At 38.4% G+C, this 19,007-nt stretch overlaps 1 protein-coding gene across 4 annotated transcripts in view; it reads right to left on the reverse strand.

The window, feature by feature from the left end:
- Positions 1–19,007, reverse strand: part of TMEM131 (transmembrane protein 131) — a 247,039-nt gene that overhangs the window by 128,251 nt on the left and 99,781 nt on the right. For all 4 annotated transcript variants that reach the window (XR_013526314.1, XM_017964076.4, XM_008980096.5 and 1 more), the window contains exon 3: positions 10,082–10,122. Coding sequence is in view for 3 of the 4 variants with exons in the window: in XM_017964076.4 (XP_017819565.2) it covers positions 10,082–10,122 (41 nt within the window). In the remaining variant the exon portion in view is untranslated. The remainder of the gene's footprint in view (positions 1–10,081; positions 10,123–19,007) is intronic.

Raw genomic sequence — 19,007 nt, forward strand, 5'->3', positions numbered from 1 at the left:
ATTCATCTTTCTGTACTTGGCTTATCACATTTAACATAATGTCCTCCAAGTTCATCTATGTTGTCATAAATGACAGGATTTCCTTATTTTTGAAGGCTTAACAGTATTCAACTATATGTGTGGAATACTACTAAGAATACACACACACACCACATCTTCATTATCCATGTGTCCACTGAGGAACACTTAAGTTGATTTCTCCCTATCTTGGCTATTGTGAATAATGCTTAAATGAATATTAAGAATGCAGATATCTCTTTGACATAATTATTTCATTTCTCTTGAATATATACCTAGTTATGAGATTGCTGGATCACATGGCAGTTATGTTTTTAACTTTTTTTTTAACTGTACTTTAGGTTCTGGGTTGTATGTGCAGATCATGCAGGATTGTTGCACAGGTACACACATGGCAAGGTGGTTTGCTGCCTTCATCTCGTGATCACCCACATCTGGTTTCCCCTTCTTATCCCTCCCCATCCTCCTTACCCCCCCGATATCCCGCCCCTAGCCCCCCAGCCCTGTGAAATGACTGCAGTATGTGATGCCTTCCTCCCTGTGTCCATGTGTCCTAATGAGTGATAACATGTGGTGTCTGGTTTTCTGTTCTTGTGTTCTTGTTTGCCGAGAATTATGGTTTCCAGATTCATCCATGTCCCTATGAAGGACACGAACTCTTTTTTTTATGGCTGTGTCATATTCCATGGTACATATGTACCACATTTTCTTTATCCATTCTATTGCTGATGGACATTTGGGTTGGTTCCAGGTCCTTGCTGTTGTAAACAGTGCCGCAATGAACATACGTGTGCATATGTCTTTATAATAGAATAATTTATAATTCTTTGGGTATATACCCAATAATGGGATTGCTGGGTCAAATGGTATTTCTACTTTAGGTCCTTGAGGAATCGCCACACTGTCTTCCACAATGGTTGCACTCCCATCAACAGTGTAAATTCTCCACATCCTCTGTTGATCCAAAAAAATCTGTTGTCTCCAGATTTTTTAATGATCGCCATTCTAACTGGTGTGAGATGGTATCTCAATGTGGTTTTGATTTGCATTTCTCTAATGACCAGTGATGATGAGCATTTTTTCATATGTTTGTTGGCCTCACAGATGTTTTCTTTTGTAAAGTGTCTGTTCATATCCTTCACCCACTTTTGAATGGGTTTGTTTTTTTTCTTGTAAATTTGTTTCAGTTCTTTGTAGATTCTGGATATCAGCCCTTTGTCAGATGGGTAGATTGCAAAAATTTTTTCCCATTCTGTTCTTAACTTTTTTTAGGAACTGCCACACTGTTTTCCATAATAGCTATACTAATTTACAATCCCACCAACAGTGAACCAGGGTTCCCTTTTCTACATATTCTTGGTCAATATTTGTTATCTTTTGTCTTTTTGATGACAGCCTTTCTAACAAGTGTGAGATGATACTGCATCTTTGTTTTCATTTGCATTCCCCTGATGACTGGCAATGCTGAGAATGTTTTCATATAACTGTTAGTCATTTCTAAACATAGACTTTCAACAATACAAATTATACCTACACTTAACTTTTGATTGACCAATTCAAGTTGTAGGAATTTACCCTGAATATAACCTTCAAAAATATGAAAATACATACACAAGATGTTATTCTTTGAAGCACTGTTTGCAATTGTGAAATACGAGAAACAAATGAAATAGTCATAAAGAGGACAGTTGGGTAAAAAAATGATAACACAAATTTCTTAAATGAGGATATTTAATTTTTGTTGCTTGTGCTGCTGAGATCTTAGCCATAAAATTTTTGCCTAGACCAATGTCCTGGAACATTTCCTCTATGTTTTCTTCAAGTACTTTTATAGTTTCAGTCTTAAATATAAGTCTTTAATCTATTTTGAGTTGATTTTTGTATATGGTGAGAGAGAGGAGTTGACCCAGCAATTCCACTACTGGATATTTATGCAAAAGAAAATAAATCAGTATTTCAAAAATATACCTGCAATCCCATGTTTACTGTAGCACTATTCACAACAGCAAAGATATGAAATCAACCTAAGTATCCATCAATGGATAAACAAAGAAAATTGGTATATATAAACACAATGGAGTATTACTCAGTCATAAAAAAGAATAAAATCCTGTCATTTTCAGCAACATGGATAGAACTGGAGGTTAAGTGAAATAAGTAAGGCACTGAAAAACAAATATTGCATGTTCTCACTTATAGAAGGGAGCTACAAAAGTTGATTTCATGAAGGTAAAGAGTAGAATGACAGTCACCAGAGGCTGGGAAGTTCTTGTTTTTTGGTGTGAGGGGAGAGGATGAAGAAAAGCAGGCTAATGGGTTTAAGCATACAGAAGGAATAAGCCTAGTGTTCAACAGCAGGGCAGAGTGACTATAGTAAGCAAACATATGTTGTATATTTCAAAGCCACTAGAAGAGAAGACTGGAAATGTTCCTAACACAAAGAAATGATAAATGTTCAAGGTGATGGATATCTTAACACCTGATTTGATCATTACACAGTCTATCATGTATCAAACTATCACATGTATCCCATCAATATGTACAATTATGCAATCATAAAAATTTTTTAAAGTGGAGTAAAAATCCTAAATGGAATACAGATAGAAACAAATGAACCAAACTTAATTTCAAATGTACAATGCAGATGGAAGTTGAGGGGGGTGGGAGAAGGATAAAGATGAAGAACATTATAACCCATGTAAATTTAGAATACAGTATTTTGATAACATACAGTCAGACTAAAGAAAAACAAACTCCAAACAGACACTGTACTCAATTTTTATGGCAGTATCAGTTAACAACGTTGAAACTGACTTATCTGTATTCTAGGACTTAACAAATCAGTACACTTACTGTAGATATATAACTGGAGCCAGATTTCTTTCTCATTGTTGGAGAATAGACAGAAACAGAATAGACTGGTTTTGTATCAAAATTGGAGGCATCAGTAACTGATGGTTTTTAATATACACAGATACAGGAATATGTTTGTGTATACTGTACATATTTATACACGTAAACATAAACTTTTTCTTCCTAACTCTTTCACTAAGAAAGCCTAGAGACAATGACACCTCACTAGTAATGACACCCCATGTAATGATTAATACTGAGTGTCAACCTGATTGGATAGAAGGATATGACACAAAGTATTAATCCTGAGTGTATTTATGTGGGTGTTGCTAAAAGAGATTAACATTTGAGTCAGTGGGATGGGGAAGGCAGATCCACCCTTAATCTAGTGGGCACAATCTAATCCGCTTCCAGCAAATATAATGGAGGCAGAAAAACATGAAAAGAGAGAGACGGGCCTGGCCTCCAAGACTACATCTTTCTCCCCATGCTAGCTGCTTCTCACCCTCCAAGTTCTTCAGTTTTGGGACTCAGACTGGCTCTCCTTGCTCCTCACCTTGCAGATAGCCTATTGTGGGACCTTGTGATCATGTAAATTAATACTTAATAAACTCTCCTTTATATATGTATATATATAAGTACATGTGTGTGTATATATATATGTACATATACGTATATACATTTATATATAAGTGTATATATGCACTATTATATATGTATATATAAGTGTATATATAATATATACATATATAAGTGTATATATAATACTTATATATATATTATATATATACATATAAGTATTTTTTATATATATGTAAACTCCCCTTTATATGTGTGTGTTATAAATACTTATATGTATATATATAATACTTATACACATATTATATATGTGTATATATAATAATAATATATATATATGTAAACTCCCCTCTGTGTGTGTGTGTTTCCTATTAGTTCTGTCCCTCTAAGAGAACCCTAATACACCACAGTAGCAATGAGTACACATGACACATAAAGATTAATTTCTTTCTTTTTTTTTTTTTTGAGATGGAGTTTCGCTCTTGTTACCCAGGCTGGAGTGCAATCGTGCGATCTCAGTTCACGGCAACCTCCGCCTCCTGGGTTCAGGCAATTCTCCTGCCTCAGCCTCCCGAGTAGCTGGGATTACAGGCATGCGTCACCATGCCCAGCTAATTTTTTTTGTATTTTTAGTAGAGACAGGGTTTCACCATGTTGACCAGGATGGTCTCGATCTCTTGACCTCGTGATCCACCCGCCTCAGCCTCCCAAAGTGCTGGGATTACAGGTGTGAGCCACCACGCCCGGCCATAAAGATTAATTTCTAAATGTTATCTTCCACCAAAATGAAGCAGGAGTCTTTCAAGAAATAGGTTGTTCCAGGGCTGTGGAAGGAAAATTACAAAACAAGCCTGGAATATCTTAACGTGTTAGAAAATAAAAAATGCTCAATAATTGTTGGGGACACGTAAATGAAACAGAATAGACCTAATAAGCCTATGAAATTTTTTTTATGACAGTGCAAATGATAGTGAAATACCTGGATAAAAATGAACTCTGACCTCAATCTTAACTTCCAACAGAATGTCAACTAAGAAACATAGAAAGTGTAATAGAATTAAAAAAAAGACTTAGCAGTGTTATAACTGTTCAGGCAAGAATCATCAATAGATTCTAAAATTAGTCAGAGTTTGATGCAAAACACAATACTTACATAGTGTCAAAGTACTTTTCTGCAAGATGCTATGAATTATAAGAGACAAATGGAACAAACACACATCAAGTGCTTCCTGACAGGATGCACTGGGAAAGACACAAACTTCAGTAATATTCCTGACAAAAAAGCAAATTCTGAATCGAATAATGAGTAAATATTAGAAAACTCCAACTGGTTATTTACTTTTTTATTTGAGATGGAGTCTTGCTCTGTTACCCACGCTGGAGTACAATGGTGCGATCTTGGCTCACTGCAACCTCTGCCCCCAAGGTTCAAGTGATTCTCCTGTCTCAGCCTCCCGAGAAGCTGGGATTACAGGGGCATGCCACCATGCCCAGCTAATTTTTTGTAATGTATTAGAGATGGGGTTTCACTGTGTTGCCCAGCCCAGACTGGTCTCAAACTCCTTAGCTCAGGCAATCCACCCACTTTAGCCTCCCAAAGTGCTAGGATTACAGGTGTGAGCCACCGCATCTGGCCCCAGCTGCATTATTCTATAAAATAAATGGCAGCTACTCTTCAAAACTGTCAAAGTTCTAAGAAGTAAGAAAGACAAGTCAATTGTTCTACATTAGAGACTAAAGAGACATGAAAATGAAATATGAGGGTTAGAACTCTGGACCCAAAATTTCTTTTTAAAATAAAAGACGTTAATGGGACAATTTACAAAATTCCATTGAGGCATCTTGATTAAATAGCAGTATGAGACAGTCTTAATTTCCCGAGTTTGATCAGTATATGATGATCTCTAAAACAATGTTCATGTTTATAAGAAATACACTGAAATATTTAAGGGTAAAAAAGCATCATATCTACAAATGATTTTCCAATGCTTCAAAAAAATTACAAATACATGTACATGTATGTATAAAAAGGTAGCTATGGGGAGGGAAGGAAAAAGAGGGAGTTAGAAAAGCGAGACTAAGAATAGTAAAGCAAACATGAAAAAACATTAACAAATGGGCAATCTGGGTCAAGAGGATATAAGAATTATTTGTACTTTTTTCCATCTTTTCTCTAAACTAAAATTATTTCAAAACAAAAGGTAAAATATTAAATGCAAAGTTAAAAATAAAGTATACTTCTTGTAGACAAAATATGCTTGGGTCTTGCTTTTTAAATATAATCTGTTAATTTACCATAGTTTTTGAGTTTAAGTCTACCATATTGCCATTTGTTTTCTTTTTCCCAATTGCTTTTTATTCCTCTTGTTCTATTTCTGCCTTGTTTAAGATCAACTGAGTATTCGTATAGTTTTTCATTTTATCTCCATGACTAGTTTATTGGTTATTTATTTATTTATTTTAATTGCATTTTAGGTTTTGGAGTACATGTGCAGAACATGCAAGACAGTTGCATAGGTACACACATAGCAGTGTGTTTTGCTGCCTTCCTCCCCTTCACCCACATTTGGCATTTATCCCCAGGCTATCCCTCCTGAGCCCCCCCTCCCCGCTGTCCCTCCCCTATTCCCCCAATAGACCCCAGTGTTTAATGTTTCCTGTTGGGTTTATTTCATATTACCACAGTTTAACTTCAAATAATATTGTATTACTTTACATATCATGTAAAAAACTTACAACTCAATTCTTCCATACAACCTTCCCGTCCTTTGTGCTGTTATTCCACAGGTAATATATACATGTTATAAACAATCATTTTTGTTTTAAAAAGTCAATTATCTTTTTCTTAATCAGAAAACTTTTATATATTTTTCCACATATTTTTGCCTTTTTGGTGGTCTTCATTCTTCATAGGATTTGTGTTTTCACCTGAAATGGTTAACTACCTTTAGCCTTTAATATTTCTTAAACTGCCAGTCTACTTGGCCACAAATTTTCTTAGTTTTTGTCTGAAAATGTCTTAATTTTTTTTGAAGGATACTCCTGCTGGATATAGTGTTTTAGATTAGCAGTTTTTCCTTCTGGTACCTTAAAAATGTCATTTCATTGGTTTGGGGGTTGCATTTGTCTTTGCTGAACAACCAACAGTCATTCTCATTTTTGTACGAATATATTTAGTTTTCTTCCCTGGCTGTTTCTCTATTTATGACTGATTTTCAACAACTTCAATATTATCTGGATCAGTGTGACTTTCTGTGTTACTCTTGCTTCAGGTTTATTAAAGTTCTTCGACAGCAACTCCCTCTCCAAATTCCTGGGAACTCAACTGCACATGTGTTAGACTGCTTGCTACTGCTGTACCAGAAGTCACCAAGGGTTTACTTGCTTTTTTTTTTTTGTAAGATTCTTGGCTCTTTATTTTCTTACATAGAAACTACTTGCATTTATCTACGTTATTATATATATTCTTAGAAAAATGATACAAGTTAGCTAAACTCTAATACTCCACTGTATATATGAAAATACCATTTACAATATAATGTACGGACAGTCCCCGACTTAAGGTGGTACAAAAGTGATATGTGTTCAATAGAAACCATACTTTAAACCTTGATTCTTTCCCAGGCTAGAGATATGTGGTACATTTTTCTCCCTGTGCTTCAGTTTAAATTACTGCTGTCACTGTCTTCAAACTCACTAAGCTCTTCTTTTGCAATGTCTAGGTTGTTCTTAAGCCTAACCAGTGAAATGCTCATTTCAGAAACAGTGTTTTTCAACTCTAGAGGCTTTTTTCTTTTTTATATTGTCCATTTGCCCTCATTGCATTCATGTCTTCCTTTAAATTGCTGGACACATAAAACTTAATGTATCAAATTCTTTGTAGGGAGACAGGCATTACCTGGCTGCTACCAGCCCTCCTCAAGATAAGCCTTTGTAGCACAGAGCCTACAGAAAATGCAATCTGCCAATGTTCTCTGGCTGTTAAACACATCCAAATAGTTCTGGAGGATATTGGAGACACTAATGCTTTTGAAGAAGGTGTTATAATCAGATGCTGTAAGCCTCTCAGGGTTTAATTGTAGGGGGGGTATCAAGGTACCTAAGGTATATGTAAGTGGTTCATATGGTTATCAGTCTTTTATCATCATCAAAACAATTTTCCAGGCCCAAGTCTGTAAGACCTTTATCTTAGACTTCTGAGCCTCTAGAACAGTGAGAAATAAATGTCTGTTGTTTAAGCCACCCAGTCTATGGTATTTTAGCATCCTGGGCTCATTGAGACATATGTTTTAGTGCTTAACCCAGTCCCATACTCAGTTTGCATACTTTACCCAATTCATGATCCTGGTCATACACACACACAAAATGTAAAATGTGATAGTTATAAATTGTGACTACAAATCTTCAAGTATTCTTGCCATTAGGGGAGCTCTTTCTCCCCACTCTTACCTTGAATCTAGGCCAAACTAAGTGACTGCCTGACTAATAGCATATGGCACAAGTAATATTATGAGTTCTAAGGGTAGATTAAGGTGATAATAGCTTTCACTAGTTCCCTTTGGGACATTCACTCTTGGAGTCCAGCCATCATAACTAGGAGGAAGCCCAAAGTAGCCCATGTGAAGACCACACAAAAAGGCCTACATATAAGCATTCTAGGTGATAGCCCAGCTGAGGTCCCAGCTAGCAAACTAGCATCAACATGAAATGAACATCCCTCCAGCTCCCAGCCATCAAGTCATTTCCAGCTCTGAAATCTCCCCAGCTGAGGCCTCAGATCAGGGAGCAAGACAAGCTGTCTTTGCTGTCCCCTGCCTGAATTTCTAACAGAGTTTGAGAGCATCATAAAATGCTTATTTTATGTTACTAAGTTTTAGACATAATAGATAAGTAGAAATGAGGTGAGAATATAATTATGTACTGATGTAAATTCTTCATTGTACTAGGATAATACTTAAAGCCCAGATCTTGATCACTAATGAACATTCTCATCTTCATAAATGCAGTGCAGCCTAGTTCCACAGCTAATTTACCTAATTGCCGGAATAAAGGATCAAGGAAGAAGCACAAGATAACATGTGTGCTTTTCTCACCATTGTTTTGGCTCTAGATGTGTTAGAGAGTTCTAGAGTTCTTAGACGGTCCAGACAAGGAGGAATCAGGCCAGACTTGCAGTGGTTTGGAGACCACCCATGTCAGTGTTAAATATTTGGGCAGAGTTCACAGATAAGGCAGGTCCCAATAGGGCATGTAACATTAGGGAGAATGACAGAACAATGGGGAAGAAGGGCCATGTTACTGCAGAGATCAAAGAGTGAAAAGAGAAAAAATAGTGAATACTGAAGAATTTTCATTATTTATGAGGCAAAAAGTTTTAATTGTCCTACTCACAATCTGAATATTGTGTATTTCTCTCTCAAAACAAAATTCTTTGTTGATGCAGTCTACATTTCACTAGCCTAAAGACATTCATAGATGTACTTTAAGCATCAAGGCCTAGGAAGAACAAATACTTCCCTGTTCCTGCTAAATCAGAACGGAAACTGCAGTGATGACAGCAAGGCAGGGGCATCTTCTGTTGCCATAGACACTTTGGTAGCTAAGGGTCTGATTTCAGTGGATATTTATATTTTTAAAGATAAATTTGCTTTGCTGTCATTTAAGGAATAAACATACTGACAGAAAAAGTACTTCTACAAACACATACTGTAAAATAACTGGGTTCTTAAATCCATGATGTGGGCACCTTACCTGAAAACCCTATTTACACCACTGCCAGCCTTCCAACTGTTACTAAAGGCACTCACTAGAACAGCTACTGAGGCCTGACCAGTTGTTTCCGGCAAACAGAAAGAGCAACTATACCACTATGCTGAACCTCTAAGTTAACTTCCTTTACATCTATGGTCCCCCAGGAAGCAATCGTTAAGAGCTGGGGGTGAACACAAAATAGCTGCTGGAGGGATTGTTTCATTCAACTCAAAAAAGCCCTCACTCACCTTTAGGTACTAGAACAGGCTTTCAGGGGATATGGAAAGAGAACCAGCACAGTATCTTCCATTGATACTGTCTCTTTACAGCTGTGAGAAAGTACTGAAAGACCAAAGAATTTAAGTGTGGGGAGGCAGAAAAAGTGTCTCCAAATTCATATGCATGCCTATTTTCCTTAACACCTGAGGTAAAACAACCCCCGTTATCATAGGGAAGCTGTGTTTAAAAGGGGTCTCTCTAAGCCACAAGACCAGGTTTCACCGGTCTGAGATCCTCCTCTGGGGGCCTGACAGCAGACCCCTGGTAATTAACGGCAGCAATGGTCAGTCCATTAAAAGCAGCAAGAGAAGCCACTAAGGAGTTACACAGCTTATCCTCTCACAAAGTAAGGGGAGTTTCAGCTCTGAGTATCAGCTCTTCATACGCAACAGTGGAAGCGTACTACACAACTGCATGACATGCACATTCAAACTTAAACTCGGTTTCCCACAAACGATACTTAGAGGTAATCATATAATGTGATTTACATTTTGCTATTCCTTCTTCACCAAAAACAGCTAGGGGAAAGAGGAGTGGAGAACCACAGGAATCCCCTAGAAGGAACTGAAAGTATGTTAGTTATCTGACAAAATATACTTACCTTTTCTGCTGATAGGAACTGAGTCCAAGTGTTGTCTCCGTCTGTAAAAGGAAGAAAATAATGATTTAAAAACTGAAGCCAAGTATTTATATTATAGACATACAGAATATCCCAAATATTCTATTTTAGTTTCAACATTCACTTTAGACCCGCTTGGATTTTCAGGTTAAACCTGGTCTCCAAATCACATACAATGATGATCAAATTGTAAACACACATGAAGTAACAGAAAGTAATGTGATGGATTTTTAAAAGTGTGCCAAACTGACACATCCTGAGAATAGCCCCTATGACAATCACTTCGTGAGGCTGCTGTGCCTTAAGACTATTCACCTCTCGCTAACTGCATGCCAGTGCTGATAGTAACAAGTCCTGCTGTCATGGAACTCAAGGTACAGTGGGTGGTGTGTGTGAGGGAGAGATAGCCACTAAAAAATACATGTTTATATAATGAAATAGGATTATCAAAATATTGGAAAGGTGCTGTGAACAGGAATAAACAGTTGCCATACTTAAATACATCATGAGGGAAGGCCTGTCTGAAGAGATAATATTTACATAAAAACCTGAAGGACTAAAAAAAACAGTGTGGCAGCAGGATGGGTGGTGGCAGAGGAAAACAGCACATGAGAAGGCCCTCATAGAGGGCAGAGTTGGTATGCTCAAGAAACAGATGACAGCCCTATCTGCTGGAGCTGGGAGAGGAGAAAATGGGGCCAGAGGGCTAGGCAGAGGCCAGATAATGCTGTGCCTCATTAAGAAGGCATGGCAAGAAGTCTGGATTATGTCGTATTCTAAATGCAACACAAGGGGTCTGAAGGAGCAAGAAAGAGAGAGACAGACATGGTCTGCTTCATGTTTTAAAGATAAGGAAGACAAGAAAAGGTAGGAAGTTGGAGGAAACAGCTGTATTCAGGTGAAGGAAAGAAAGTTCTTACTGAAAGAAAAGGCCAACACTATAAGGAATACCATCAGTGAAGTTACCCCAAAAGGTTATCTGCTACATCAAAAGGAGAAAAAACAGAAGTGTGGCCTTATTTTTTCCCAAGAATATATATTATTTTGAAATGGAATTTTGGAGACTGTTTATGCAGAAGATGTGGCAGATGTAGAAAACTGTCCTAATGATTTGAAGGTACATACTAGGTAAAGTGTAAGGGTGTCTGTAATTTTCTTTGAAATCCTCTCAGCAAAATAATTTGTGTGTGTGTGTGTGTGTGTGTGTGTGTGTAAAGCAAACACTGCAGAATGGTAATAACTGTTGGATCTGAATGGTAGATGAGTTGGTATTGGTTGAGCTCTTCTATTTTCTGTGCTTAAAGAAAAATTTCTTTAACTTTTTATTATGAAAATTACACATATTCCCCATGTAATGGGAGAAAATATTTGCAAATCAAATATCTGATGAGATTAAAATCTAGACTATATCAAGAACTCCTAAAACTCAGTAACAGAAAAACAACCAAATTAAAAGGTGGGCAAAGGACTCAAATATTTCTCCAAAGAAAATACACAAATGGCCAGCAGGCACTTAAAAAGACGCTCAATATCACTAACCATTAGGGAAATTCAAATCAAAACCACAATGATACCACTTCATACCCATTTGGATGATTACTATTTAAAATTTTTAAAAGAAAATAAGGATCTTTGGCAAGGATGTGGGGAAAACTGGAACCCTTGTGCACTGTTGGTGTGAATGTTAAAATGGCATAGCCACTATGAAAAACAGTATTGTGGTTCCTCAAAAAAACAGAATTACCATATGAGCCAGCAATCCCACTTCTGTGTATATACCCAGAAGAACTCAAAAAGATACTGTATGAACCCATATTCACAGCAGTATTATTCACAACAGTTAAGGGATAGAAGCAATCCAAATGCCCATTGACAGGTGAACAAATAAAACGTGATTTATACCTACAATGGAATACGATCCAGCCTTAAAAAGGAAGGAAAATCTGACACATGCTACAACAATGGGTTAACCTTCAAAACTAAGTCTACATTTATGCGAATGAAATAAGCCAGTCAATAAAAAGACAAATACTGTATGATTCCACTTATGAGGTATCTAGAGTCATTAAGTTCATAGAGGTAGAGAGTAGAATGGTGGCTTGCCAGGGGATAAGGGGAGGGAAGAATGGGGAGTTATTGTTTAGGTTTCAGTTTGGGAAAATAAAAAAATTTCTGGAGCTGGAAGATGGCGATGGTTGCACAACAATGTGAATATATATAATGTCACTGAATTGTACATTGGTTAAAAATGGTTAAAATGGGCCACGTGTGGTGGCTCATGCCTGTTAACCCAGCACTTAGGGAGGCTGAGGTGGGCAGATCACCTGAGGTCAAGAGTTTGAGATCGGTCTAACCAACATGGTGAAACCTAGTCTCTGCTAAAAAAAAAAAAATACACACACACACACACACATAAAATAAATTAGCCAGGAGTGGTGGTGGGTGCTGGTAATCCCAGCTACTCAGGAGATTGAGACAGGAGAATTGCTCAAAGCTGGGAGGTGGAAGTTGCAGTGAGCAGAGATTGTGTCACTGCACTCCAGCCTGGGCAACAAATGAGACTCCGTCTCAAAAAAGAAAAAAGTTAAAATGGTAATTTTTATGTTATGTCTATTATGCAGCAATAAAAAACAGCAACAGTAATCAAGACAGTGTGGTACTGGCATAAAGATTGATCAGTGGAATTGAAAAAAGTCTAGAAACAGAGCATATGTATAAAGCCATTTGGTTTTCAACAAAGGGATCAATAAATTAAGTAGAAAAATATACATCTTTTCTACAAATGGTACTGGAACAACCAGATACTATGGTTTCAAAGTGTCCCTGCAAAGTTCATGTGTTGGAAACGTAATCCCTCTGCCTTCAGCAATGGATTAATGTCAACTCTGCCCTCATGAACAGATTAGTCTATTAATTATTATTAATTACCTTTTAATCTATTAATATTGCTACTGTGGGAGTGATTTTGTTTAAAAGTAAGGTCTCTCTGGCTCTTTTGCTCTTGCCCTCTACTCATGTGATGCCCTCCGCCATGTTATAACACACGGAGAAGGCCCTCACCGTCCCAGCACCATACTCTTCGACTTCCCAGCCTCCAAAGCTGTGAGCTAACTAAACATTGTTTCTTTATACATTACCCAACCTGTGGTATTCTGTTATAGCAACAACAGAAAACAGACTAGGACACAAAACAAACCTATGACATAAAAGGAAAATGCTCTTTTATCCTTACTTTACACCATGTACTCAAAATAATTTCAGATAAATCACAGTTCTATGCATAAAAACTAAAATTATAAAGCATCAACAAGAAAACACAGGAAACTATCTTTGCAACCTTGGAACAGGAAAGATTTCTTCAATAAAAACTCACTATCAATAAAAGAAAAACTGATAGACTAAACTTTAACAAGATTAAAAACACATACTCACCAAAATTACATATTGAAAATGAAAAGGCAAATCACATACTGAGAAAATATTTGTAAATCATGTATCTGATGAAGGACTTATATCCTGAATATATGAAGAACTCGTGAAACTCAGAAAGAAAAGGACCTAATATTTTAAAGTGGGGAATTATACAAGTGTTAATTCCATACATGAAAAGATGCTCTGTATCAATTTTTAAGAAAAAGCAAATAAAAACTGTAATGAGATACTACACACCTATTTTAATGTCCAAAATTAAAAAGAATGCCCATGCAAAGCGTGGTGAGAATGTGCAGCAACTGAACTCGCACATATTGCTGGTAGGAATGTAAAATAGACCAACTACTTTAGAAAAAGCTTGGGGATTTCTTCTATTATTATTATACTTTTAAGTTCTGGGCTACATGTGCAGAATGGGCAGGTGTGTCACATAGGTATACACATGCCATAGTGGTTTGCTGCACTCATCAACCCATCATCTACATTAGGGATTTCTCCTAATGCTATCCCTCCCCTAGCTCCCCAACCCCCAACAGGCCCCAGTGTGTGATGTTACCCTGGCTGTGTCCATGTGTTTTCATTGTTCAGCTCCCACTTATGAGTGAGAACATGCGGTGTTTGGTTTTCTGTTCTGTGTTAGTTTGCTGAGAATAATGGTTTCCAGCTTCATCCGTGTCCCTGCAAAGGGCATGAACTCATTCCTTTTTATGGCTGCATAATATTCCATGGTGTATATATGCCACATTTTCTTTATCCAAGTCTTTGCTATTGTGAACAGTGCTGCAATAAACATATGTGTGCATGTGTCTGTAGGGGGGAGATCCCATAAGTGCCAAAACAGAAGCCAAAAGCCTCAGCCTATTTCCATATAAATAATAAAGAAGAAAGTAACTAGAAATGTAACTGTAGTAGTTATTAGTTATTCATAGGTAGTCTTAGTTATTCATAAGTGATCTTAATTCTTTTACTAATGCCTCTCAGGTCAGAAGTGTGAATCTGGGTCGACATTGTAAAATGAATGACCCTAAGGTAAGACGCTTTAAGCCCTCTGTCATGCCTGAATAAGGGCTGCTAGAGGGCACCTTGGCTGAGCGACAGTGCCGCGCTGGGAAAGCACCCACTGTCTAGCCAGCTAGTGAAGGAGATGTCCAAAATAGCTGAGTCTCCGACCTCGGAGGAGTTAGGAGAAAACTCTGCTTCTCCAGGCTCTTGCGGTAGGCCTGATGCTGTCAGGTAGGCTGGCAGACATCCGGGGGCTTAATTGCCTCTGTGTGATGCTGTGCTTCAGTGGTCACGTTCCATGTCAACCTCATGATCTGCTTCTGCACCTGGTTCCTTTTTTCTTGTAAGAATTAATCAGGAAAAGTAATGTAGATCTTAATGTCTTTGTGACAAGTATGGAAAAAGTGCTGACACATGCCCCTTACCTCATCTTGGCTACAGAAAACTCCTGAGCCCCTACCTGCATGACACATGATGTACTTGACTCTATCTCTGCCATACTCTGTTTTACCGTGCCCCCAGTCATGGACCACCATGCCCTACCTACACCCTACCTTCCCTGCCCCCAGCTTTTGTACTCAATAAAAGTCAGAGTGTGCAGATACTCAGGGCCACTGCTGGTCTCTGCAATTTGGTTAGCAGTGGACCCCTGCGCCCAAATTCTTTTCTCTATCTCCATTTCTTGTGTCTTTTACTTCTACAATTTCTTGTATCTGCATCAGCAGGGAAGGGCTCACAGAACCCTGCAGGGCTGGACCCTACATGTGTCTTTATAGTAGAATGATTTACAATCCTTTGGGTACATCACCTGTAATGGGATTGCTGGGTCAAATGCTATTTCTGGTTCTATACCCTTAAGGAATCACCACATTGTCTTCTACAATGGTTGAACTAATTTACACTCCCACCAACAGTGTAAAAGCATTCCTATTTCTCTACAACTTCTCTAGCATCTGTTGTTTCCTTTCTTTTGGGGGGGAGGAAGGAAGGAAGGCAGGAAGGAAGGGAAGGAGGAAGGGAGGGAAGAAGGAAGGGATGAAGGAAGGAAGGAAGGGAGGAAGGAGGGAGGGAGGGAGGGAGGGAGGGAAGGGAAGGGAAGGAAGGAAGGAAATCAAGCAATGAAAGAGACATTGCCGACCTGGATCTAGAGATTTACAAGTTGATTTCTTTTTTTTTTTTTTTGAGAGAAGGGAAGAAAAAAAAAAAAGATGAGTAAAGGAGAGGAAGAAAGAGGAAGAGAAAGAGGGAGGGTGAATGGAAATATTGCTTTATTCTGAAAACAAAAATGGGTATTAATAATGGCCAATCAATGCTTCATTTAAACCTATGAGTAGGTGTGATGTGGTATTGACAAGAATGTATATTTTGTGTATTTGAAGTGGAGAGCTCTATAAATATTTATTAAGTTTACTTGTTCTGGATCTGAGTTCGAGTCTTTGATATCCTTATTAATTTTCTGTCTCATTGAATCTAAGTCTCCTATCTGGGTGTTAGGATCATTAGCTCTTGTTGTTGCATTGATCCTTTTACCACTATATCTTTGTTGCTTTAAAATCTATTTTATCCGATACGAGAATTGCAACTCCTACTTTTTATTTATTATTTATTTTTGCTCTCCATTTGGTTGGTAAATCTTTCTCCATCCCTTTGTTTTGAGTCTTTGTGTATCCTTGCATGTGAAACAGGTCTGGATGTAACATGCCGTTGGGTTTTGGTTGTGTCTTTTGATTGGGGGATTTAGTTGATTTAAATTTAGGGTTACTGCCATTTGATGTTAACTGGCTGTTTTATCCATTCGTTAATGAAAATTCTTCTTTATGTTGGCGTTCTTTACTTTTTGATATATTTTTAGAAAGGCTAATACTGGTTGTTTCTTTCTGTGTGTAATGCTTCTTTCAGAAGCTCTTGTAAAGCAGGCCTGGTGGTAATAAAATCTCTGAGTTCTTGCTTGTTCATAAAAGATTTTATTTTTCCTTCATTTGTGAAGCTTAGTTTGGCTGGATATGAAATTCTGGGCTGAAGGTTCTGTTCTTTGAGGATGTTGAATATCGGTCCCCACTCTCTTCTGGCTTGTAGAGTTTCTGCTGAGAGATCTGCTGTAAGTCTGATAGGCTTGCCTTTGTGGGTAACCTGACCTTTCTCTCTGGCTGCCCTTAGTATTTTCTCCTTTGTTTCAACCCTGGTGAATCTAACGATTATGTGCCTTGGGGTTGCTCTTCCTGAGGAGTATCTTTGTGGTGTTCTCTGCATTACCTGGGGTTGAATATTGACCTGCTTTGCTAGTTCAGGAAAATTTTCCTGAATAATATCCTGAAGGGTATTTTCCAGCTTGGATTCATTCTCTCCGTCGCATTCAGGTACACCTTTCAAACATAAATTTGGTCTTTTCACATAGTCCCACATTTCTTGGAGACTTTGCTCATTCCTTCTTATCCTTTTATCTCTAATCTTGTCTTCTTGTTTTATTTCATTAAGTTGGACTTTGACCTCTGATATCCTTTCTTCTGCTTGAACAATTCGAGTGTTTAAACCTATGCATACTTCTCGGAGTTCCTGTATTGTATTCTTCAGTTCCATTAATTCACTTGTATTCCTCTCTAAGTTGTCTATTCTCAATAGGATTTCGTCAAACCTTTTATCAATGTTCTTAGTTTCTTTATGTTAGGCTACAACATGTTCTTTTAATTCACAGAAGTTTCTTATTATCCATTCCCTGAAGCGTGATTCTGTTATTGGGATGCGCTCGTTCTCCGTCAAGCCTTGTTCCATTGCTGATGTGGAACTGTGATCATCTTTAGAGGGAGAGGCATTCTGATTTTGAGTATTCTCAGCCTTTTTACGCTGGTTTCTTCCCATCATTGTAAATTAATCCTCCTGTCGTCTTTGAAATTACCAATTTTCAGATTAGGTCTCTTGAGTGGACGTCCAAGTTGTTAGATCCCAGGGCCAGAATGGCGGCGTTAAGACTGATAGTGCTTTTCTGCCCAGGATTCTCCTGTCTGGCTTCCTTCTTGTGCCCGTAATAGGCAACTCTGCCTTCCCGGGGCTCCAAACCTCGGTCAGAAGGGGAACCAGTCTCGTTCACTCTGCGCTGCGAGCTGCCGTGCTGAGGTGCCGTCACAGCTGCTGCGCCGGCCTCAGGAGTCGTGCTGGGGACCCGTGTGGGTCCTCCAAACCTCGGTCAGAAGGGGAGCCGGCCCTGTTTACTCTGCTCTGAGAGCTGCCGCGCCGAGGTGCCGGCGAAACTGCTGCGCCGGCCACAAGAGTCACGCTGGCGACCCGTGTGATTCCTCCACTGGGGATCTTCTGCTCCGTGAGCGACCAGAATTTGTCTAAAAGTGTGGCGTCCTCTAGTTCTCTGCGCTTTCCCTGAGAGCTGCAATCCCAAGATGTTAGCAATCGGCCATCTTGGATTGTTCTTCTTTCCTTTTTTTTTTTAAATTGCATTTTAGATTTTGGGGTCCATGTGAAGAACATGCAAGACTGTTGCATAGGTATGCACATGGCAGTGTGTTTTGCTGCCTTCCTCCATCACCTATATCTGGCATTTCTCCCCATGCTATCTCTCCGCAAGTCCCCACCCCTAATGTCCCTCCCCTACTTCATCCCCCACAGACCCCGGTGTGTGATGCTCCCCTCCCTGTGTCCATGTGTTCTCATTGTTCAACACCTGCCTATGAGTGAGAACATGTGGTGTCTGATTTTCTGTTCTTGTGTCAGTTTGCTGAGAATGATAGTTTCCAGATTCATCCATGTCCTTACAAAGGACACGAACTCATCATTTTTTTATGGCTGCATAGTATTCCAGGGTGGATATGTGCCACATTTTCCCTGTCCAGTCTATCACTGATGGGCATTTGGGTTGGTTTCAAGTCTTCTCCCTGACTTTTTAATGATTGCCATTCTAACTGGGGTAAGATGGTATCTCACTGTGGTTTTGATTTGCATTTCTCTAATGACCAGTGATAATGAACTTTTTTTCAGGTATTGGTACATGTCTTTTTTTGAAAAGTGTCTGTTCATATCTTTTGCTTACTTTTTGATGACTTTTTTTTTCTTGTAAATTTGTTTAAGTTCCTTGTAGATTCCGGATATTAGCGCTTTGTCAGATGGATAGATTGCAAAACTTTTCTCTCATTCTGTAGGTTGCCTGTTCACTCTAATGACAGCTTTTTTTTTTGCTGTGCAGAAGCCCTTGAGTTCAATTAGATCCCATTTGTCAATTTTGGCTTTTGTTGCCATTGCTTTTGATGTTTTAGCCATGAAGTCTTTGCCCATGCCTAGGTCCTGAATGGTACTCCCTAGGTTTTCTTCTAGGGTTTTTATGGTGTTAGGTCTTACATTTAAGTCTTTAATCCATCTTGAGTTAATTTTTGTATAAGGTGTAAGGATGGGGTCCAGTTTCCGTTTTCTGCATATGGCTAGCCAGTTTTCGCAACACCATTTATTAAATACAGAATTCTTTCCCCATTGC

Source organism: Callithrix jacchus, chromosome 14 (assembly GCF_049354715.1).
Source record: "Callithrix jacchus isolate 240 chromosome 14, calJac240_pri, whole genome shotgun sequence".
NCBI classification, from domain to species: Eukaryota; Metazoa; Chordata; class Mammalia; order Primates; family Cebidae; genus Callithrix; species Callithrix jacchus.